The 17854-nt window shown below is 38.4% G+C and overlaps 2 protein-coding genes across 2 annotated transcripts; one reads left to right on the top strand and one right to left on the bottom strand.

The window, feature by feature from the left end:
- Positions 1–331: 331 nt before the first annotated feature.
- LOC122773509 (microfibril-associated glycoprotein 4-like) lies at positions 332–2383 on the bottom strand. Its single transcript, XM_044032265.1, has 5 exons — positions 2378–2383; positions 1615–1797; positions 1131–1227; positions 875–1054; positions 332–579 (listed from the first exon to the last, which is right to left on the bottom strand). Exons 1-5 carry the CDS (start codon positions 2381–2383, stop codon positions 332–334), a joined length of 714 nt encoding a protein of 237 aa, XP_043888200.1.
- Positions 2384–4536: 2153 nt separating this feature from the next.
- Positions 4537–16892, top strand: tsr1 (TSR1 ribosome maturation factor). Its single transcript, XM_044033037.1, has 15 exons — positions 4537–4692; positions 5973–6076; positions 6157–6385; positions 6546–6680; positions 7046–7500; positions 8448–8592; positions 8758–8939; positions 12388–12596; positions 13572–13731; positions 13821–13931; positions 14078–14210; positions 14840–14956; positions 15071–15214; positions 16163–16237; positions 16613–16892. The coding sequence occupies exons 1-15, from the start codon at positions 4575–4577 to the stop codon at positions 16789–16791; spliced, it is 2496 nt and encodes an 831-aa protein (XP_043888972.1). The 5' UTR covers positions 4537–4574; the 3' UTR covers positions 16792–16892.
- Positions 16893–17854: the final 962 nt, after the last annotated feature.

Below are 17854 nucleotides of genomic sequence, written 5' to 3'. Positions count from 1 at the left end.
TAAGGCGTTACAACATCATCAAGGATTACTGGTGAAAGTTAGTAACAAAGACGTTTCTCCCCCATCAACAATAATCATCACATCTTTCCCCAAAAAGAAAAAAGAAATGAAGAAAATCACCATCAAAGTTATGTTTTTGTTCCCCTAAAAAGAAATAAATAAAATAAACAAACAAAAACACCCATAGTATCATCATCGTTGGTCACAGAAAAAAAGAAACATCAACAAACCCATATTGGTCAACCTCTACAAAAGACTGTCCTACAGTGTGTGTGGCTGTTTATTGGCCAGGCAGCGCATGTGATGAGCGTGATAATCTGATAATCTGATATCACTCTTTGGGTCGTATCTTCATTTCAAATGACTTCAGAGAATATTTATGTCCTCTCCAAGTCGTCCAGTTGATTCCGATCCCGGAGGTTGAGGTGCGGCCCCATAAGTAAACACCGTTAGGATTATCAGCGAAACAGCCTGTGTACCACCATGCATGGTAGAGCTCAGCACAGTTTCGTCCATCGGTGTCCTGGTCTTTGTCAAATGTGGAAAACTTCATACCATCATGGACAGTGAATGAATCTCCTGAATAAAAAAGAAAAGTCAGCAGATCATTCCATCAGGATGCGAGAAAGTATCTTGTGCGCACCAGAAACATTTAGTTTTAGTTTTTTTTATCCGATGTCCCTTTAAGGGCTCCGTAGTTTCCCAGGCAACAACAGCTTTCTTGACATATTACCGGCTATACATGCCACTTGTTATATAATGTACGTCTATTGATTTCCTGCCAAAATGATGTTGATTTGATTTTCCAGATTTTGGCACCAAATCAATATTTGGATCAGTCAGCACATTCCTGCCTAGATATACTAAGACTCACCAGCAACATCTCCACGTCTTCCATTTCTGAAGCCACCGACTTGAAGCCTGTAGCCGTCTTCCTCCGGACCCACAGAGAAGGTGGAATAATAGACGTAGGCCTTGTTGCCCTCAAAGTCCTCCATGTCTACTCTCAGTTCATAGCTCTTCGTCTGAGTAAGGACATGGATGTTCTCCAGTCCTGGAGGACAAGGTTGATACGCAGGGACAGTCAAAGACAGAGAGATTGACTTGGGTCATTTGATGAGAGCTCTTACCCAACCAGAATTCTCCTGATGGTTCTCCAAATCCAGTTCTGTACTGGTCCCATCCACGAAAAAAGTTCACGGTGCCATCTTTTCTTCTCTGAATCACCTGCAATAGATTTCTGTGTTAGGTGGAAGTTCTCCAATCTAATCCATCACCAGCTGTAGCACGATCAATCATTGTTTTTTGGTGATAGATGATGATACTGGTCGTAAAACTGAGATTGTCACAGTTCCTTCTGACTGACCTACCTACCTACACATCCATCTATCTACCTACCTGTCTGTCCACCAACCAACCACATTTGGAGAAACTCCTTCATGGATTTGTGTACATATCCACCACATTTACAAGAATGAAGCAGATGGTAAAAACTGTGTGGAACCATTCACTTTTAGCGGGCAGAGAAGCATGACATTAGACGAGCAGCACTTCAGTGATAGAAGAATAGAACAACAATGTAAATATACAAATGATGATGGAACATATACGTACAGTCCATTTCACACTTTCCTCATCAGAGCCCATGTCGCAGTAGACCCGGACACGTCCTGTTGTGTAGATGGAGTACACACCACTGTATTCAGAGCCTCCATTGTACACGTCAGTGCAGTCGTCTGGACGAGACACCGGTACACAGATGGCTGCTGGGATCAGAGCGAGTAAAAGAATAAAACCCTGAAATCAAAACGCAAAGAAACAGGAATAAAACTCTTTGTATGAGTGACTTGACTCAGACAGGCATCAGAACATAAAAGTCATAGACTATTCAAACACACAGCATACATACAAAATGTCAATACAATATCGACAGGAACCTCTACAGCCAGATGTTCCTGCCTCAACGAGTCCAATATGAGCAGATCCTACAGATGATTCCAGTCAAAGGGAGCTGTTATTGTAAATGAGAATTGGTTCTCAACTGACTTATCTGGTTTAATAAATAAATAAATAAAAAAAAGTCGGCCCACCTAAGCAATGATATGTCAGCACTTTAAAACCCAGATATTTGTAAAGAGACACAGACTCGACCTGCAAACCCTGAACAGGTTCTGTGACTGATTTTGAATTGAAATGTGAGAAACTATTGATTTGTAGAATGAATAGGAGTGGTCTTAGGACAGACCCCTGTGGGACACCATCAGTTACTGAGGAGTGAAGCCATTTATCTGCACTGAGAACCACAAATGCAGTGTTTTTACTGAACAAATGATATAAAAAGCAAACAAAAAAAATGCATCAGATGCACCAAACTCACTGTCATTCCTCTGAAGTGGTAATTTACGGGTAATGGTCAGGATTATCTCCGAGCGGTTTGGTACCGCAGTTGACTCCATGAGTTTATGTTCCAACACATAAAAGTCTTCTTGAGGTGACACATGATGGAGATAAAAGCCAAAGAATAATATTGGGACTGTTGGTGACGAAAGCCTTGGAAGATAAATATCAAATGTAATGGGAGGTGTTTATCCAGAGAGGTGGTGCATACACCCATTAACACAAAATACGTTATTCACATGCTTTACCTACCTGGATCACTGAATAACATTACTAGATAACCATAAACACTCGTTTTAACCTGAAAACAAGTGTTGAAAATGGGCCTCACTCAAAGCTGGAGGTGGATCTTCCTGACAGCTATCGATCGAGACACAGCTCAAATGAGCCATCTGGTGTTCGTTTTTGGAATGGAAAATATATGGAAGTGAAGTGACACAAAGCATTTTGTTGAACACTAATAGTGATAAAAAAGTGAAATTTAACGCACGAGAAAATACAAATGGCACAGATGTTTCTAAAATATGCCAAATGAGAGCTTGTCTGTACTTTCTGTAATTTTGTTCTGCTTCACTGGATCAAAGTCAACCTTTGCAAAGATGATGTTCCACGTGTTGTACGTTGATTTGACTGAAGTTTAGAGCTGCTGCTGCTGCATTATTCCACAGAGATACTTGTCCTGTAATCGTCCTGAGTGCCATCTTCATTTACTCTACACCAGTAACACCCAAAGTACTCAGAGATAAACTCATTTCATTATGAGCACGTTACTCAATTACAGTAACGTGAGTAAATGTAACTCATTACCTTCCACCTCTGGTCAAGGGTTAGTGAGAAGACGTGAGACGAGAGGATCCAGACTATGGAATTAGATTTGTCAGAGCAAACAAGCAAAAGTGCATTTTTAAACAAACATTTAAAACCTATGGTGGAAAATATCTCAACCCACCTTGTTCCTATTGGATGTAGATTCCTAAAGCAGGTGCATTTTTATAGCCTGGTGTATCAGTGCGTCTTCCTTCATTCCTTTCTTCATTTCTGCAGTTTCTCCATCCCGCTGATGACACGCCACAATCTTGGCCATGTTGATGACGTTTAGTAAATGTAATAAAAAAATAAAGAAACATTTAATAAATGTCATCAACAACACCAGCAGCAGCTGGATGACACACACACACACACACGTACGTGCACATGCGCGCGCGCACACACACACTAAGGAATGATTTAGTTTAGTTTAGATTAAGTTTAGATTTCCTCCTTCAAACTGCTTTGAATTCATTTTATTTTGTGTTTATTAGGTCAGGACAGCTACAGTGACATTAAAGGGCCACTTCACCCAAATATATATAGAGTTTACACGCATGTTTACACACATGCACAAACATGTTTTACCAGGAAACCATCCTAAATATAAGACACTTTAAGAAATGACCTGGAACTCAAAATGAACTTTGCTAAACATTTTTAATTACATCAGATGAAAAATTGTATATTCTTGTAAATTGTATATATATATACACACACACATATATACATACATAATGTACAAACCCAGAGAAAATAAGTAAATCACTATGGTTTGTAGTTTTAATCAAGAAATAATAAACATTTGAAAGTTAATGGATAACAATAATAATCATATTTTAGTATTAAAAACATCATTCCAGTTAAAGAGCATCTACATACTGGTGTGTTAACCATTACAGCAACATAACATATTATTTTGATAATTACCAATGATGTTTGAATTTAGGGAAGCTGTGGGTGGTGGTGTAATATATTTGTTTCTTTTCTGAAAGAATGTGAATAGAAGTCACGTCCAGGGCCGGTTCTAGGCAGTCAGAAATGTGACTGACCACAGTGAGGTAGCAATCCTGAAAATTTTATATAAATAGATAAATGCAATAATATAAAATATCTTGCCACAGCTTTGCCACCCCATGTAGAATTTGAAGAATGAACATGAAAATGAGTCTGTCCATTCAGGGTTCAAAGCTCTGTTTTCGCTGTCCATTAAATTAAATTAAATTAAATTAAATTAAATTAAATTAAATTAAATTATTTTTTTATAAAGCCACACACACCGACGTTCTGCACTTTTATTTTGAAGGATTTACTCCCCGGCGTAGGCGAAAAACGGAAGTGAACTGTCGGAGTCACCCACGTTTTTTAAAATGGTGGCCAACGAGGAAAAACAACAGGGCCATAGAGCCGGCGTTTACAAACAGAAAAATAAAGGGCACAAACATGGCAAGCACCGGACGAAAGGCGAGATTGAGAGAGAAAACAAAGGTAAAACACGTGAAATTTCATCACAGAAGTGTGGCCTCGTAATGGCCGGCGTTCGCCCGTTAGCAGTGTGGCGTTAGCTTGTGGCTCTACACTCACACACACACACACACACACGTGTTGAGATTTGAGTGGAACCAAATACAGCAACGTTAGCTGTCACATTAAAGTAAACTATAGAATTTATTGTCTGTAAATATGAGAATTTAAAATTATTATAAACACGTGAAGTGTCGCTAGTCCTTGTTGCAGGACTGTTCTGATGGATTGCACTGTACTGACACTATTACAGTGTTTATTATCATAATAATAATAATAAAACACTTATAAAACATATCAGAATACTGTTAATTCATAACAGCTGCTGTTATTACTACTTGTGCATAGGTGTTACTGTTGTCTTTACACCTGCTGCAGTTTCTTAGTTTATTTCGGTCACAGTTATTAATAACAGATATATGCAGGTACATTTGTGTTGACACACATTAAACGCACATTCTTATAAATCAAATAGCAGCATTCTGCACATAAATAAATAGACACTGAAATAGTGTAGGCTGAAAACAACTTTATCGTTATTTATAGTTAAATCTGATCTGCAGCAGCCACCAAGACACATACAAATACCAAAAGACGAAGAACTAGTGCTGCATTGCCTAATGGATTCATTGATTTTTGATTGATTTCTAAATTCATTGCCAGCTGTTTTCATATCGTTTTGATCAGTTTGAGTGTTTTTACATTTTTAGGACACGCTCAATGTTTTTTTTTAACTTCTTAAATGTGAATATTCTTTAGTTTCTTTGCTCCAGATAAGACATTATTATAACTAAGGCTGCAATTTAGGTATTCTCTAATTCACTAAACCTTGTTGTTTGATCTATAGAATGTCTGAGAATGTTTATCAGTGTTTCCCAAACCTCTCAAAAGTATTCTTATAATATTTATAATTTAAGAGAATGAAAAATCACAGAAATTTGTTTCATAAGGAAAATATTTGATGATTAATTATAATATATTATTATATAAGATATATCAGTATAAATTCATTCGAGCGTGATTTTTGGGACAAGTGGCAACCCTATTCTCCTCCTGACTGGTTCTTATCAGCTGTGATTTGACGATAAGCTGTGAAGGAAAAGCTCTGTTAAATAACTACATGTCAGTTTCTCTTTTTCTGTCTAATTATGTGTGAACTGCCTTGAGATCATGCACGTTGGGATTTGGATGTGTACATTTCCTTCTGTCTGACTTTAAAATGATCCCTATAAATTGTCTCACAGGGAGAGTGTCAGTGACAACTCTCACCAAAAAACAGAGGAAAGAGCAAAGGAGAATGGACAGAAGACACAAAGCCAGCCAGCTACGCAGGAACAAGAAAGACATGGTAACATTTCTTTTCATGTTTAGAATCACTTAAATCTCCCACCTGTTGTGGTTAATATCTAATACACCGTGTTTGTTCAGGTCCTGGCAGAGAAGCGGCGTTTAGGCAGCAGGGACGGTCCTCCTCATTTGGTTGCTGTGCTGTCTCTGCACGCTGCGGTCGACGCCGGTGTCGTGACCAAACTGCTGCGCGGTGAAGGAGCTGGAGGCGTCGTACACCAGGAGAGGTGTATCACAGGCGTCAGTGACAGCTTTGGGCTGATTCTGCCTCGATTCAAACAGAGGTTGACCTTCTTGAGCCAAAGCACCGGTAAGAAATTAGTGATTCTTCAGCCTCCTAAATGTAAATATTGATTTCAAAACAATTATTTCTACTTTTGCTACTGTTTTCCTTGTTGTCATAGACTAGCACTTTGTTTTTCCTCTCTGTTAAACATTTTCCTCTCACATTTTCCTGTGTGTTTGCTCAGCTGACCTGCACTCCCTGCTGGACGTGGCAAAGATTGCCGACAGTCTTGTGTTCGTGTTGGACTCCACTGAGGGCTGGGACAGTTATGGAGACTACTGTCTCTCCTGTCTCTTCGCTCAGGGCCTCCCCAGCCACGGTGAGTAGCACACTGGAAAAAAAACACATTTTATTTACCTCACCTTGACTGTGAGTGAAATACAACATAAGTAATAACAAGTAATAACGTGGACAACTTTAATTAAAACACCATACAAGCTTATATACATGTATGTAATTTAATGTTGACTGTAATACACTTTGCGCTGCATTGCCTTGTATGAAAAGTGCTGTATAAATAAAGTCAAATAAATATTGCTAGCATCATTATGACATGATATTAAGTGGTAGTTAGCATTTAAAATTAGCATTTTATACAAATACACATGAATTGTAACTAAAAGGAGGATAATGTAATCTAAACTGTTGTCTTTTTTATTCTTTGCATGAATGTGTTCCTTGTAGCGCTGGTGTGTCAGGGCATGTCCGATCTTCCCGTGAAGAAGCGTGTGGAGTCAAGGCGAGCGCTGTCAAAGATCACAGAGATCCGTTTCCCCGACTCTCGTCTCTTCCCTGTGGACTCGGAGCAGGACGCCACTCTGCTCCTCCGACACCTGAGCACTCAGAGACAGAGGAAACTCGGCTTCCGCTCCAGGCGATCTCACCTCCTGGGTCAGCACGTCACTTTTACACCCAACAGCCCCGCTGAGGGCACAGGGGGTGGTGGAGACACCGGCTTGGGGACGCTCCGCGTCTCCGGTTATGTCCGCGGTCGTCCTCTGCGGGTGGACAGACTCGTCCACATCACCGGACACGGAGACTTTCACCTCGGTCAGATCGATGCACCGTCAGACCCTCTTCCTGTCAACATCACGTCCAGAGCAGGAAAACCTGGAAAAGGAGGCGAGGTTGACATGATGGTAAGTGTCTTTTGTTGTGACTTGATTTTAAGCTATTAATTATTTAATGACCAATATGAGACATGTGACTAAAAATATGTGGAGTCAATCAAAGACAGCGAAGGGGTTGGTCTTTGCCGCTGATTGGCTTTAATCCAGATATTCCTTTATTTTAAACATAATTTAATCTTGTTCTAAAAGCCGTTAATCTGTTTTATCGTAAACATAAATTAATCCTTTTATAAAAGCCGTTAATCTGTTTTATTGTAAACATAAGTTATTCCTCTTATAAAAGCAGTTAATCTGTTTTATTGTAAACTTAAATTAATCCTTACATATACGTATGTCGTTAATCTGTTTTATCGTAAACAAATTATTCCTCTTATAAAAGCCGTTAATCTGTTTTATTGTAAACATAAATGAATCCTTTTATAAAAGTTGTTAATCTCTTTTATCGTAAACATAAATTATTCCTCTCATAAAAGCTGTTAATCTGTTTTATCGTAAACATAAATTAATCCTTTTATATATGTCGTTAATCTGTTTTATCGTAAACAAATTATTCCTCTTATAAAAACCGTTAATCTGGTTTATCGTAAACATAAATTAATCCCCTCATAAAAGCCGTTAATCTGTTTTTTTGTAAACATAAATGAATCCTTTTATAAAAGTTGTTAATCTCTTTTATCGTAAACATAAATGATTCCTCTCATAAAAGCTGTTAATCTGTTTTATCGTAAACATAAATCAATCCTTTTATAAAAGTCGTTAATCTGTTTTATCGTAAACATAAATTAATCCTTTTTATAAAAGTCGTTAATCTGTTTTATAGTAAACATAAATGAATCCTTTTATAAAAGCCGTTAATCTGTTTTATCGTAATCATAAATGAATCCTCTTATAAAAGCCGTTAATCTGTTTTATCATAAACATAAATTGGATTATCCTGTCATGTGTCTCTGTCTCAGGACGCAGGTGAAGACGAGGCTCCGGTGCGAGTGTTGATGACAGCAGACGTGTCCTGCAGAGAGAGTCTTCAGACTGAGGCTGACGTCGATCCCATGGACGGAGAACAGACGTGGCCGACAGAGACAGAGCTGCTGGAGGCTGAAGGTGCCGTCACATTACAGTGTTTTCTTCTATCTGCTGTATTATAAAGTCGTAAGAGCCTTTTGGAGATCCCTCCTCCCTCAGCTGTGACTTTGTGATGCAGTTAATCCTGGAACATACACCTCTATACACCGGTAAACGTTTCTTTGCTGCCTGTGTGTCGTTCAGAGGCGAGGAAGCACAAACGAGTGATGAAGGTTCCTAAAGGAACGTCAGATTACCAGGCCACGTGGATCGTCGATGACGAGAATGATGAGGTAGATGAAGAAAGCAGCGATGATGACGACGATGAGGATGACATGATGGACGAGGCAATGGACGGCGGGGACGATGAGGAGATTGACTCTCAGGTACGTGTTCAAGTATTTTTGGGGCATTTTTAGCCTTTGTCACAGGAGGTGGAGACGGCAGGAAATGAAGGGGGAAGTTGCGATATTTTCTAACTGCCATTTCTGCAAAACCTGTTATTATTTTCATTAGGTAAAGCAGACATTGCCAAGATATCAGTGTTTGGGGTGGGGACCAAAAATATCTCACACGACCCACCTGTGGTCCCCGACTAGGTGTGTAACGGATCAAAAAACTCATGGATCGGATCGTTCCGTGGATCAGAGTCATGGATCGAAGTCTGGCACAATATTTTCGCTGAAGTGGGTGTGCGACGGCGCACCGTCGTAACGTGGCTCAAGCACTTTCAACATGTGTTTAAAGCCCTCGTTTTGCACAACCGAATATGGCCTCATGTCTGCACCTACAACACACCGATAGCGTTTGTGATCTGGTCTGATTGTGCAACAAGGGACTGCTTAAATGCCGCGGTGATAAGCAGTTGTTGAGCAGCCTTCGTTTTCACTCGTGTCAATCCGCGGATCACATGTGTGCCGAACCGAAGATATTGATCCGAACAGATCACGGATCAATGATGATCCGTTGCACCACTATCCCCGACCCAGTGTTTGGGACTTACTGATTTATAAGTCTATAAATACAAGGATTGTCTGTCCGTTAATCACCTAACTGTCCAATAGTTCGCTTGACAGGCTTTAAACTTGGCAGGTGATTTACTAAACGCACTGGTGTGTGCAGTGCTGACTTTGACAATGTTTGGATAAGAAATGCCAGAGATATTGGTAGAAATGTGACGGATGTGTCGCTAACGGAGCCACAACCGCCCTCTCGCACAGCACAGCACAAGCAGATATTTCATTCATCTATGTGTTTATCGCATAAATGTACAAGAGTTTGCTTGACGGTCTTCAAACTGCAAGATAAAAGCAAGAGATGTCTGTAAAAAAATGAAAATAAATCACGCACACATTGAACGGGTGGTGGTACTGGTCTAAGCAATATTGATCAGTGTTTGTCAAAACCTGGAAATGATGATGTTCTCAAATGTCTTGGTTTTGTCCATAAGCTAAAAATATCCAGTTGTAATGATTTCTTTGTTTTATGGAGCAAAGAAACTGGGAAATATTCACATTTAAGAAGCTGAAAAATGACAGAAAATAGAAAATGTTCACTTTTAAGAAGCTGAAAAATGACAGAAACTAAAAATATTCACATTTAAGAAGCTGAAAAATGACATAAACCAGAAAATGTTTACTGAAAAATGACAGAAACTAGAAAATATTCACATTTAAGAAGCTGAAAAATGACATAAACTGGAAAATATTGACATTTAAGAAGCCGAAAAATTACAGAATCTAGAAAATATTCACATTTAAGAAGCTAAAACAATCAAAAAACCTGTTTTAATAATGAAAAAACTTTCAAACCGATAAATCAATTATCGAAATAGTTGACGATTCATTTAGTAATTGCTTAATAATAACTGATTATTCGAGTAATTGTTTTGTTTATTTTAGTCCTCAAACAAAGCAAATACAAAAACACAAATAAGAATTTGTGGATGTAAAGGAGCAGTACAAGGTACAAAAAAAAAACAACCTTTGATTTGAGCTGCTCACAAACTATGGCTGCATCAATTAATCGATTACTAGGTTAATCACCAACAACTTTGACCATCGATAAATCAGTATATTTTATAATCAGTATATTTTTAGTGGTTGAAACTAGTTTCTGTGATTTGTCAGCTTCTTAAATGTAAATATTTTCTGGTTTCTTTTTGCTCCATATAACAAAGAAATCATTCAAACTTAATCATTTTTGGTTTGTGGAAACACCGGTCAACATTTTTCAGCATTTTCTGGCCCAAACAGTTCATAGATTCATCAAGGAAATAATAATTAAGAGATGATTCGATGATGAAAATAATGATCAGTTGCAGCTCCATCACATACAGACAAACAAGATAAATCTCCTCTGTGGAAGAAATTGCTTGAAATGTATGAAAAAAAAAAAACAGTTTATTAGATAAAATTGAAATGAGCATTTAAATGATTTAGTTGGTCTTTGTTTGTTCAGCTGCGTCTTGTTGCCGTAGCGACAGTGTCGGGAGGCCGGGCTCATGTCTCGGAGGAAGACGAGGAGAGAGGACGGGTCACGTGAGGGGACACCTACGTGACCCGTGGTCGGTTCACCTCGCTGTTTGTTTGCGCCACAGTGCCCGGCCGCTCGCACCAACAATAGTGTTTGGAGCGCGAGTCCCGGGAGAGAGAAGCCTCCCCACTTCCTGTCCTGTGAAAAGGACTTCCTGTCTGGACGAAAGGGAGGAGGGGGATGGTTGTTCGTTGATTTATTTTCAGCACCGCTTGAAAAGAAGTCGTGGGGGCAGTGGAGGGTTTATTACGATCTGTGTACGTATTTCTGAGAGCGTAACAATAGGAGAAAGGCTACTTCAAATGATTATTCTGATTATTATTATTATTGTTATTGCAGCAGCAGTAGGGATGTTGTACAGGTTGTGAATCAGCCTCATGCTGAGCGATTTCCCCTCCTGTGTCTGGATCCCCGTGTAATTTGCCCGTCACGTCGTCTTTCATGACTCATTTCCAGATACAAACACTTGGAAGTGTAGTTTCGACATATTCCAGGAGTCTGGAGACGCTGGACGTGGATTACATTTATGCAGAATTAGAATTCAAAGTTTGACCTCAGACGCAAACAAACACACACAAACTATAATATAAAACTGCTGCTGCTCTTGCACAAAGAAATTCTGTGTTCGATTCTTTAGATTCAAGTTTGTTGTTTTTCAAATGAACGTCGCCTGAAGTGCCTCTGCTGTCCGGGACAAATTCCCTTGTGTGACAATAAAGTTTATCTAGAATCTTGAATATTTATTCTCTCAGTTCAAATCTGTCTTAAAAACACTTTTCCTATTATTACTGAGCTGGTGTTATTTGGATTTTACTTTACTTTAAAAAAATATCAATTCGCGTAACAATCTTTCCCCTTAGGGCCGCAATGTACGACAATTTTGATACTCAGTACTCTTTTGGATAAAAATTACGATTTGGCACAAATCAATTGTTTTTTTTTTTTGGGACTAATATTGACTTTCTACCAGGAATATGACATAAAACTGACGCTCATCACTGTTGCTTTATTCTCTAAACCATTTCTGCAGCTGTGCAGCTTTTCTGTCAGAGATGAATCAGAAAATTATATCATAATCAAATTTGGACGCAGAATATGACCCGCGTGTGTTGTGTGCGCGGGGAATCCCACAGTCCGAAAACATGCAATATGAGGATTAGGTGGATTGTTCACTCTAAATTACCTATCACCTACCTAAATCGTCACCTGAGATTGGGCTCCCGTGGAGGATAAAGCGGTAGAAAATGTATGGATGGTTGGATGCAGAATGTCTTATTGACTGGTTTTCTTGTTGCTCAGGATCCTGGTTCCTGTGGATCAGAAGATGAAGAGGAGGAGGAGGAGGAGGAGGTTTGCTCCACAGAGCGAGCTGGAGCAGACCAGCGCTATGATGAGCACATGGATGAGGCTGCAGAGGAAGAAGGCCTGAAACGTTACCGCGAGGCTCGAGCCAATGAGATGTTCCCAGATGAGGTGGACACGCCCCTCGATGCGGCGGCCAAAACCAGGTCAGTTCTGATGGGTTTTTTTATCTCAAGGCCCCACACACGAGAAGGAAATTAGGAGAATCGTATCGACTTTTTATCCGACTTAAGAGACTTAAAACGCTATTTTTAAAGAGTGAATTACACCGCCCTTGCATTTTCATGTTTATAACTGTTATCAAGTGACTTTGTAAATATAAATCTGTATCTGTATGTATAATATTTTGTGTATTTTACAAATGTAATATCACAAAAATATGGTGATTATCAATGCAAAAGCCTTTAACCCTTAAGAGTTCCTAATTTGTTCCTAGTGGCAAAAAATGTCACCTTTCCAAAAACTGCTGTAAAAATAATATATATTCATATGTTTTCCACTTTAAATGAGTCAATCTTTTGAAACCTTTTCATCCTGAAACATACATATCAAATATAAATAACTTTATATTTGATATTCTTTAAAGATTCTAACTATGTTTACACAACTCCACAAAGAAAACTACAATATTTCCATAAAATACATTTCAAGGAGAATTTGATTATAACTATTAGGCCCTGAGATGGGTCAAAGGCTGAAGTAATATTTTTAATTAAAAGACTGAAAATATTAATATATAATGTTTTTACAGCTGTTTTTCGGAGGGTGTCGTTTTCTGCCTTAAGGAACAAATGAGTAAGTCTGTGCGTAGCTTAGCCATTTTAGGCTAATATAAGGAACTGAGATGACAGTTCTAAATCGTTCCCAAAATAAGTATCCTCTGGCAAATATGAGCTATATTCATTCAAAACAGCCAAAACAGGCTTAACAATAAAAAAAACACATTGGCATGAAATGTCCCTAGGAATTGTTAAGGGTAAAAACCAGGAAACGTCATCACAAATTCCAAAACCTAAGACCAGATCTTGTCTCATGTCCCCATATTTGATAAAATATGGGTATACTGTGTTGCTCAGCCCTGAATAAATGTATCTTTAAGTGTTTTAATCGTGTGTTTGTAGGTTCCAGCGTTACAGAGGTCTTAAAAGTTTCCGCTCCTCTCCCTGGGACCCGATGGAGAACTTACCTCTGAATTACTCGCGCATCTTCCAGTTTCAGAGCTATGAACGCACTCGCCACCGCATCCTGGCCGAGACTGCGGCAGAGGAAGAAGGAGCCATGGTTAGAAAAAGAAAATGGTTTCACGTGTTTTAATAGATTTAAATTTGTGTCTTCATCATCATCATCGTCTGCTGCTTGTCTTGTTTCAGGTCGGCTGGTACGTAACGCTGCACATCACTGACGTGCCGCTCTCTGTGATGGACAGCGTCCAGTCAGGCAAACCTCTGGTGGTGGTGTCGCTCCTGCCTCACGAACAGAAGGTGTGGCCCACAGAAATTATGTTGGACTAAAGATTGTTTTCATAATCAATGTTTGGTCCATAAAATGTTGGAAAAAATGTTTGATCCACGATGTTCTTGTATCGTTACTAAAAACCTCTCTGTCTGCGCTGGTGATTTTTCCACAGATGTCCGTGATGCACGTCCTGGTGAGGAGACATCCCAGCAACATGGAGCCCATCAAATCCAAGGAGGAGTTAATTTTCCACTGTGGATTTCGGAGGTTCAGGGCCTCGCCCATCTTCTCTCAGCACACCTCAGGTACGACGCATGAACCTTAATGTGTTTGTATTTAAATGATATCAGCATTAATACTTCCAATCACAACTGATTGGAAGTTAAGGAGCTGGCTAATGATTTAGCGGAAGTTGCAAGTGATGTTCCGTCTATGTGCATAGTCAATCGTCTTTATTTAATTTAATTACATTTACATTCATGTTTGTGGCATTAACTCAACAACACAGTCACTTATTAATTTGCGATGGTAACCAATTCATCTGCTGTAAACACTGCACTGTAGGGATGCACGATACTGTCGACACAGTATCGGTATCGTTAAGGAATATTTGACCCAATATTCATGTTTTTGTTGTTCCATAAAAGAATTATTTGTTCAGTTAAAGAACTAAGCACTACCAATGCATGTCTGCTTACTAGGACATTTCAGCCCCTTTGTAACCCTAATTTTACTACAGAAGAGACTAAATGACCTCTTGCGTTGGACGCAGGAAAAAGTGTATTTATTTATTTATACTGTATTTATATATCGGTATCAGTATCGGTTATTGGCCCACATTCTCCTGATCCACAAAAAGACCAATATCATGCTTCTCTACTACACCGTATCAAAACAAATAAATGAGCTAATGTGGTGTTCTCTTCTTCTTCAGCTGACAAACATAAGATGGAGCGTTTCCTCAGAGCAGACGCTCCCGCCGTGGTGTCCATTTACGCTCCCATCACGTTCTGCCCAGCAGGCGTCCTGCTCTTCAAGCAAAGGACCGACGGTGAGGTTCATCAAAGATTAATTTTCTCAATTACATATTAAAATATTTTCCACTTCATTTTTAATCGTGGTCCCGGTTTGTTGTCCCTGTTGTCGTGTGTGTGTGTGTTCCCAGGAGACATCCAGGACCTGGTGGCCACAGGAAGTCTGCTCAGCTGTGACCCTCAGCGTGTTGTACTGAAGAGGATCGTCCTGAGCGGACACCCGTTCAAGATCAACCGTCGCTCTGCTGTTGTCCGTTACATGTTCTTTAACAGGGGTGAGTCGGTAAAAAAAAATTGTTTAGTCAGCTTTTTAAACCTTTAAATACCAGTTTTTCCCAAACACAATTACACAATTTTTAACTAACCCCACCCCCCCACACACACACACACACAAAATAAGCAATATTTCCCATATATTATGTGTTGATAAAATATCATTTGGAGGGATTACACAGCCTGGAATATGTCACTTATAAAGACTTATTATAATTTTTTATTTTTTTTTATTTTGTGTTGTATCACAAAGATCTGTACTCTTAGCACCTTAAGTCCAAAAATGTCCCTGATTAAAAAAACTAAGTTAATTATTAGGGCCCAAGCAGCTATAATGGATTAAAAAAATTATATTGAGTGTGATGGATTACCAGGGAAACTGCATCTATGCCAAAGAGATAAAATTGGGTCAAAATTATGTTGAATTGTAAAAAACAAAGTTTTTTTTTAATGTTTCAGTGGATACATTTTTTGTACTTAAGGTGAAGAATGTAACAATTTGTTTAAACGTCAACTAAATTTCAAGTCAAGCAAAAACATCTCGTCATGTTTGAAGTACCACACCAAGGGGGTGATAGGTGGGGGGGGATCCTTATTTCTTCTTTGTGTTTCTAGTGAGGAAAAAAAATAAATGTTTGTTTTCTTTTAAACAAAAGGAAAAGTCACCTTACCAGTGTTTCCACCCATAGTTCTTATATATATATATATATATATATATATATATATATATATATATATATATATATATATACATATATATATGTATATGTGTATGTATATATGTATATGTGTGTGTGTGTGTGTGTGTGTGTTATAGGAAGTTTTATATTTTGAATTATCACATCATTCCTGCTTAGGACAATACCATGTCTTAAAAACTAGAGCAGTATTGTTTCAAAACGTTTGACATCTCCGTTTCATGATTTGTTTTTTTTTTCCGCTTGTGACAGATGACATCATGTGGTTTAAACCAGTGGAGCTGCGAACAAAGTGGGGTCGTAGAGGTCACATCAAAGAGGCTTTAGGTGAGAAAACAAAACAAAAAATCTGAATTTCAACAGCACGTTTTTGATTTTTGCAGTAAAAACAGTTGGAATGGTGGATTCAGTGGAGGAGAGGAGGAATCTGTGGTTTTCCTCAAACACTGCATCGTTTCAGATAGACTTCATTTACATCCTTACCCTTACAACCTTACAAATAATGAAGAAACCAGGAAGTATTCACATTTTAAATGCTGAAAAATCAGAGAATATTTGTTGTAATTATGAAGAAAGAAACACAAATTGATTATTAAAATAGTTGACAAGTAATGCAGTGATTGATTAATCCCTGTTCTTTGTTTTTTTTTTCCCTGACAAACCTGTTCATTTATTTATATGTGTATTCATTTTCCCCCTCAGGAACTCACGGTCACATGAAGTGTGTGTTTGATAACCAGCTCCGTTCTCAGGACACCGTTATGATGAACCTGTACAAGCGAGTATTTCCTCGCTGGACGTACGACCCGTACGTCCCCTCGTCCTCCCCCTGGGAGAAGAGGGAGGGCGCTGTGGACATGGACGACTTGGACATGGACTAGTTAGAGAGCTGAAAACACATCACAGAACCACAGAACATCTTTTCACAAACACATCGTTTTCATCACGTTTATAAAAATAAATCTATAATTGTGATCCAAAATACCCTCTTCTTTACATATATTTCTGTATTTATACTGATTGTATTAGTTTTTTATTTGAGAGTATGTTTTCTACCATTTAGTTTTTCAAATGATACGTATTTCACAGGTTATTGGCAAAATAGCTCAGTACTTTTCTTGTTTTGAGGGAAGAAATCTGCCAATAGGGTCAACACATTTAGCTTGGCCTGAATTAAAGTGTAAATTTGCCTTAAAACTGGAAAAAAATAGGCAAACATTAAAGTCCTATACAAACTAGGGTTGCATTCAAACACATAATTGCATAATAATGTTTCTACCACACATTCAAGGCATTTTTAGCTTGTTACTGGTTGTGAAATGTTAAATTAAGCTTTAATATCTGAAGACATATTTAGATATTTGCAAAACTTGTTTTCACAAGATTTTTCTCTTTTTTTGACAAAAAAATAAGAACAATTTCAAATTAAATTTTAATTTTTAAGAAATTAATTTTTTTTTTTTTACTTTTAGTGGCTATTTGTTGAAAAAAATCTCCATACTATTACTTTATAAATACTACCTAATCTATGTACTCTTAGGTAAACCTGACATTTGACAGATTCAAAATAGTTTGGAGTTAAAGAAAAGCATTTACGTCAGCACTGGAAAAACACAACAGAAAAACATTGATTTCTCAAAAAAATATAAAATGTCATGTTTTTCCTGCTTTTGTTAATGTAGAGTTTATTGTAAATGAGAGGATCTTGTAGCTGTTGAGCCTGTTTTGACCACTCGATGGCAGCATTTATTAAGAATGCAGAGTTTCCTCAGCTCAGCTGTTTGGACAACAGTCACAAATATTTCAGTGAACACATAAGTGTGTGTGTGTTCTTGTATTTGTTTCCTCTTTTTTTAGGTCTTTTTTCTGTCATGGAACAGGACCAGCAGTCCTCATGGAGACCAAAACCTGGTCCTAATGAGGCAGAACATCATTAGGATGAGG

The sequence above is a fragment of the Solea senegalensis genome, linkage group LG8, assembly GCF_019176455.1.
Source record: "Solea senegalensis isolate Sse05_10M linkage group LG8, IFAPA_SoseM_1, whole genome shotgun sequence".
NCBI classification, from domain to species: Eukaryota; Metazoa; Chordata; class Actinopteri; order Pleuronectiformes; family Soleidae; genus Solea; species Solea senegalensis.
This window is presented reverse-complemented; position numbering and strand designations above follow the sequence as displayed.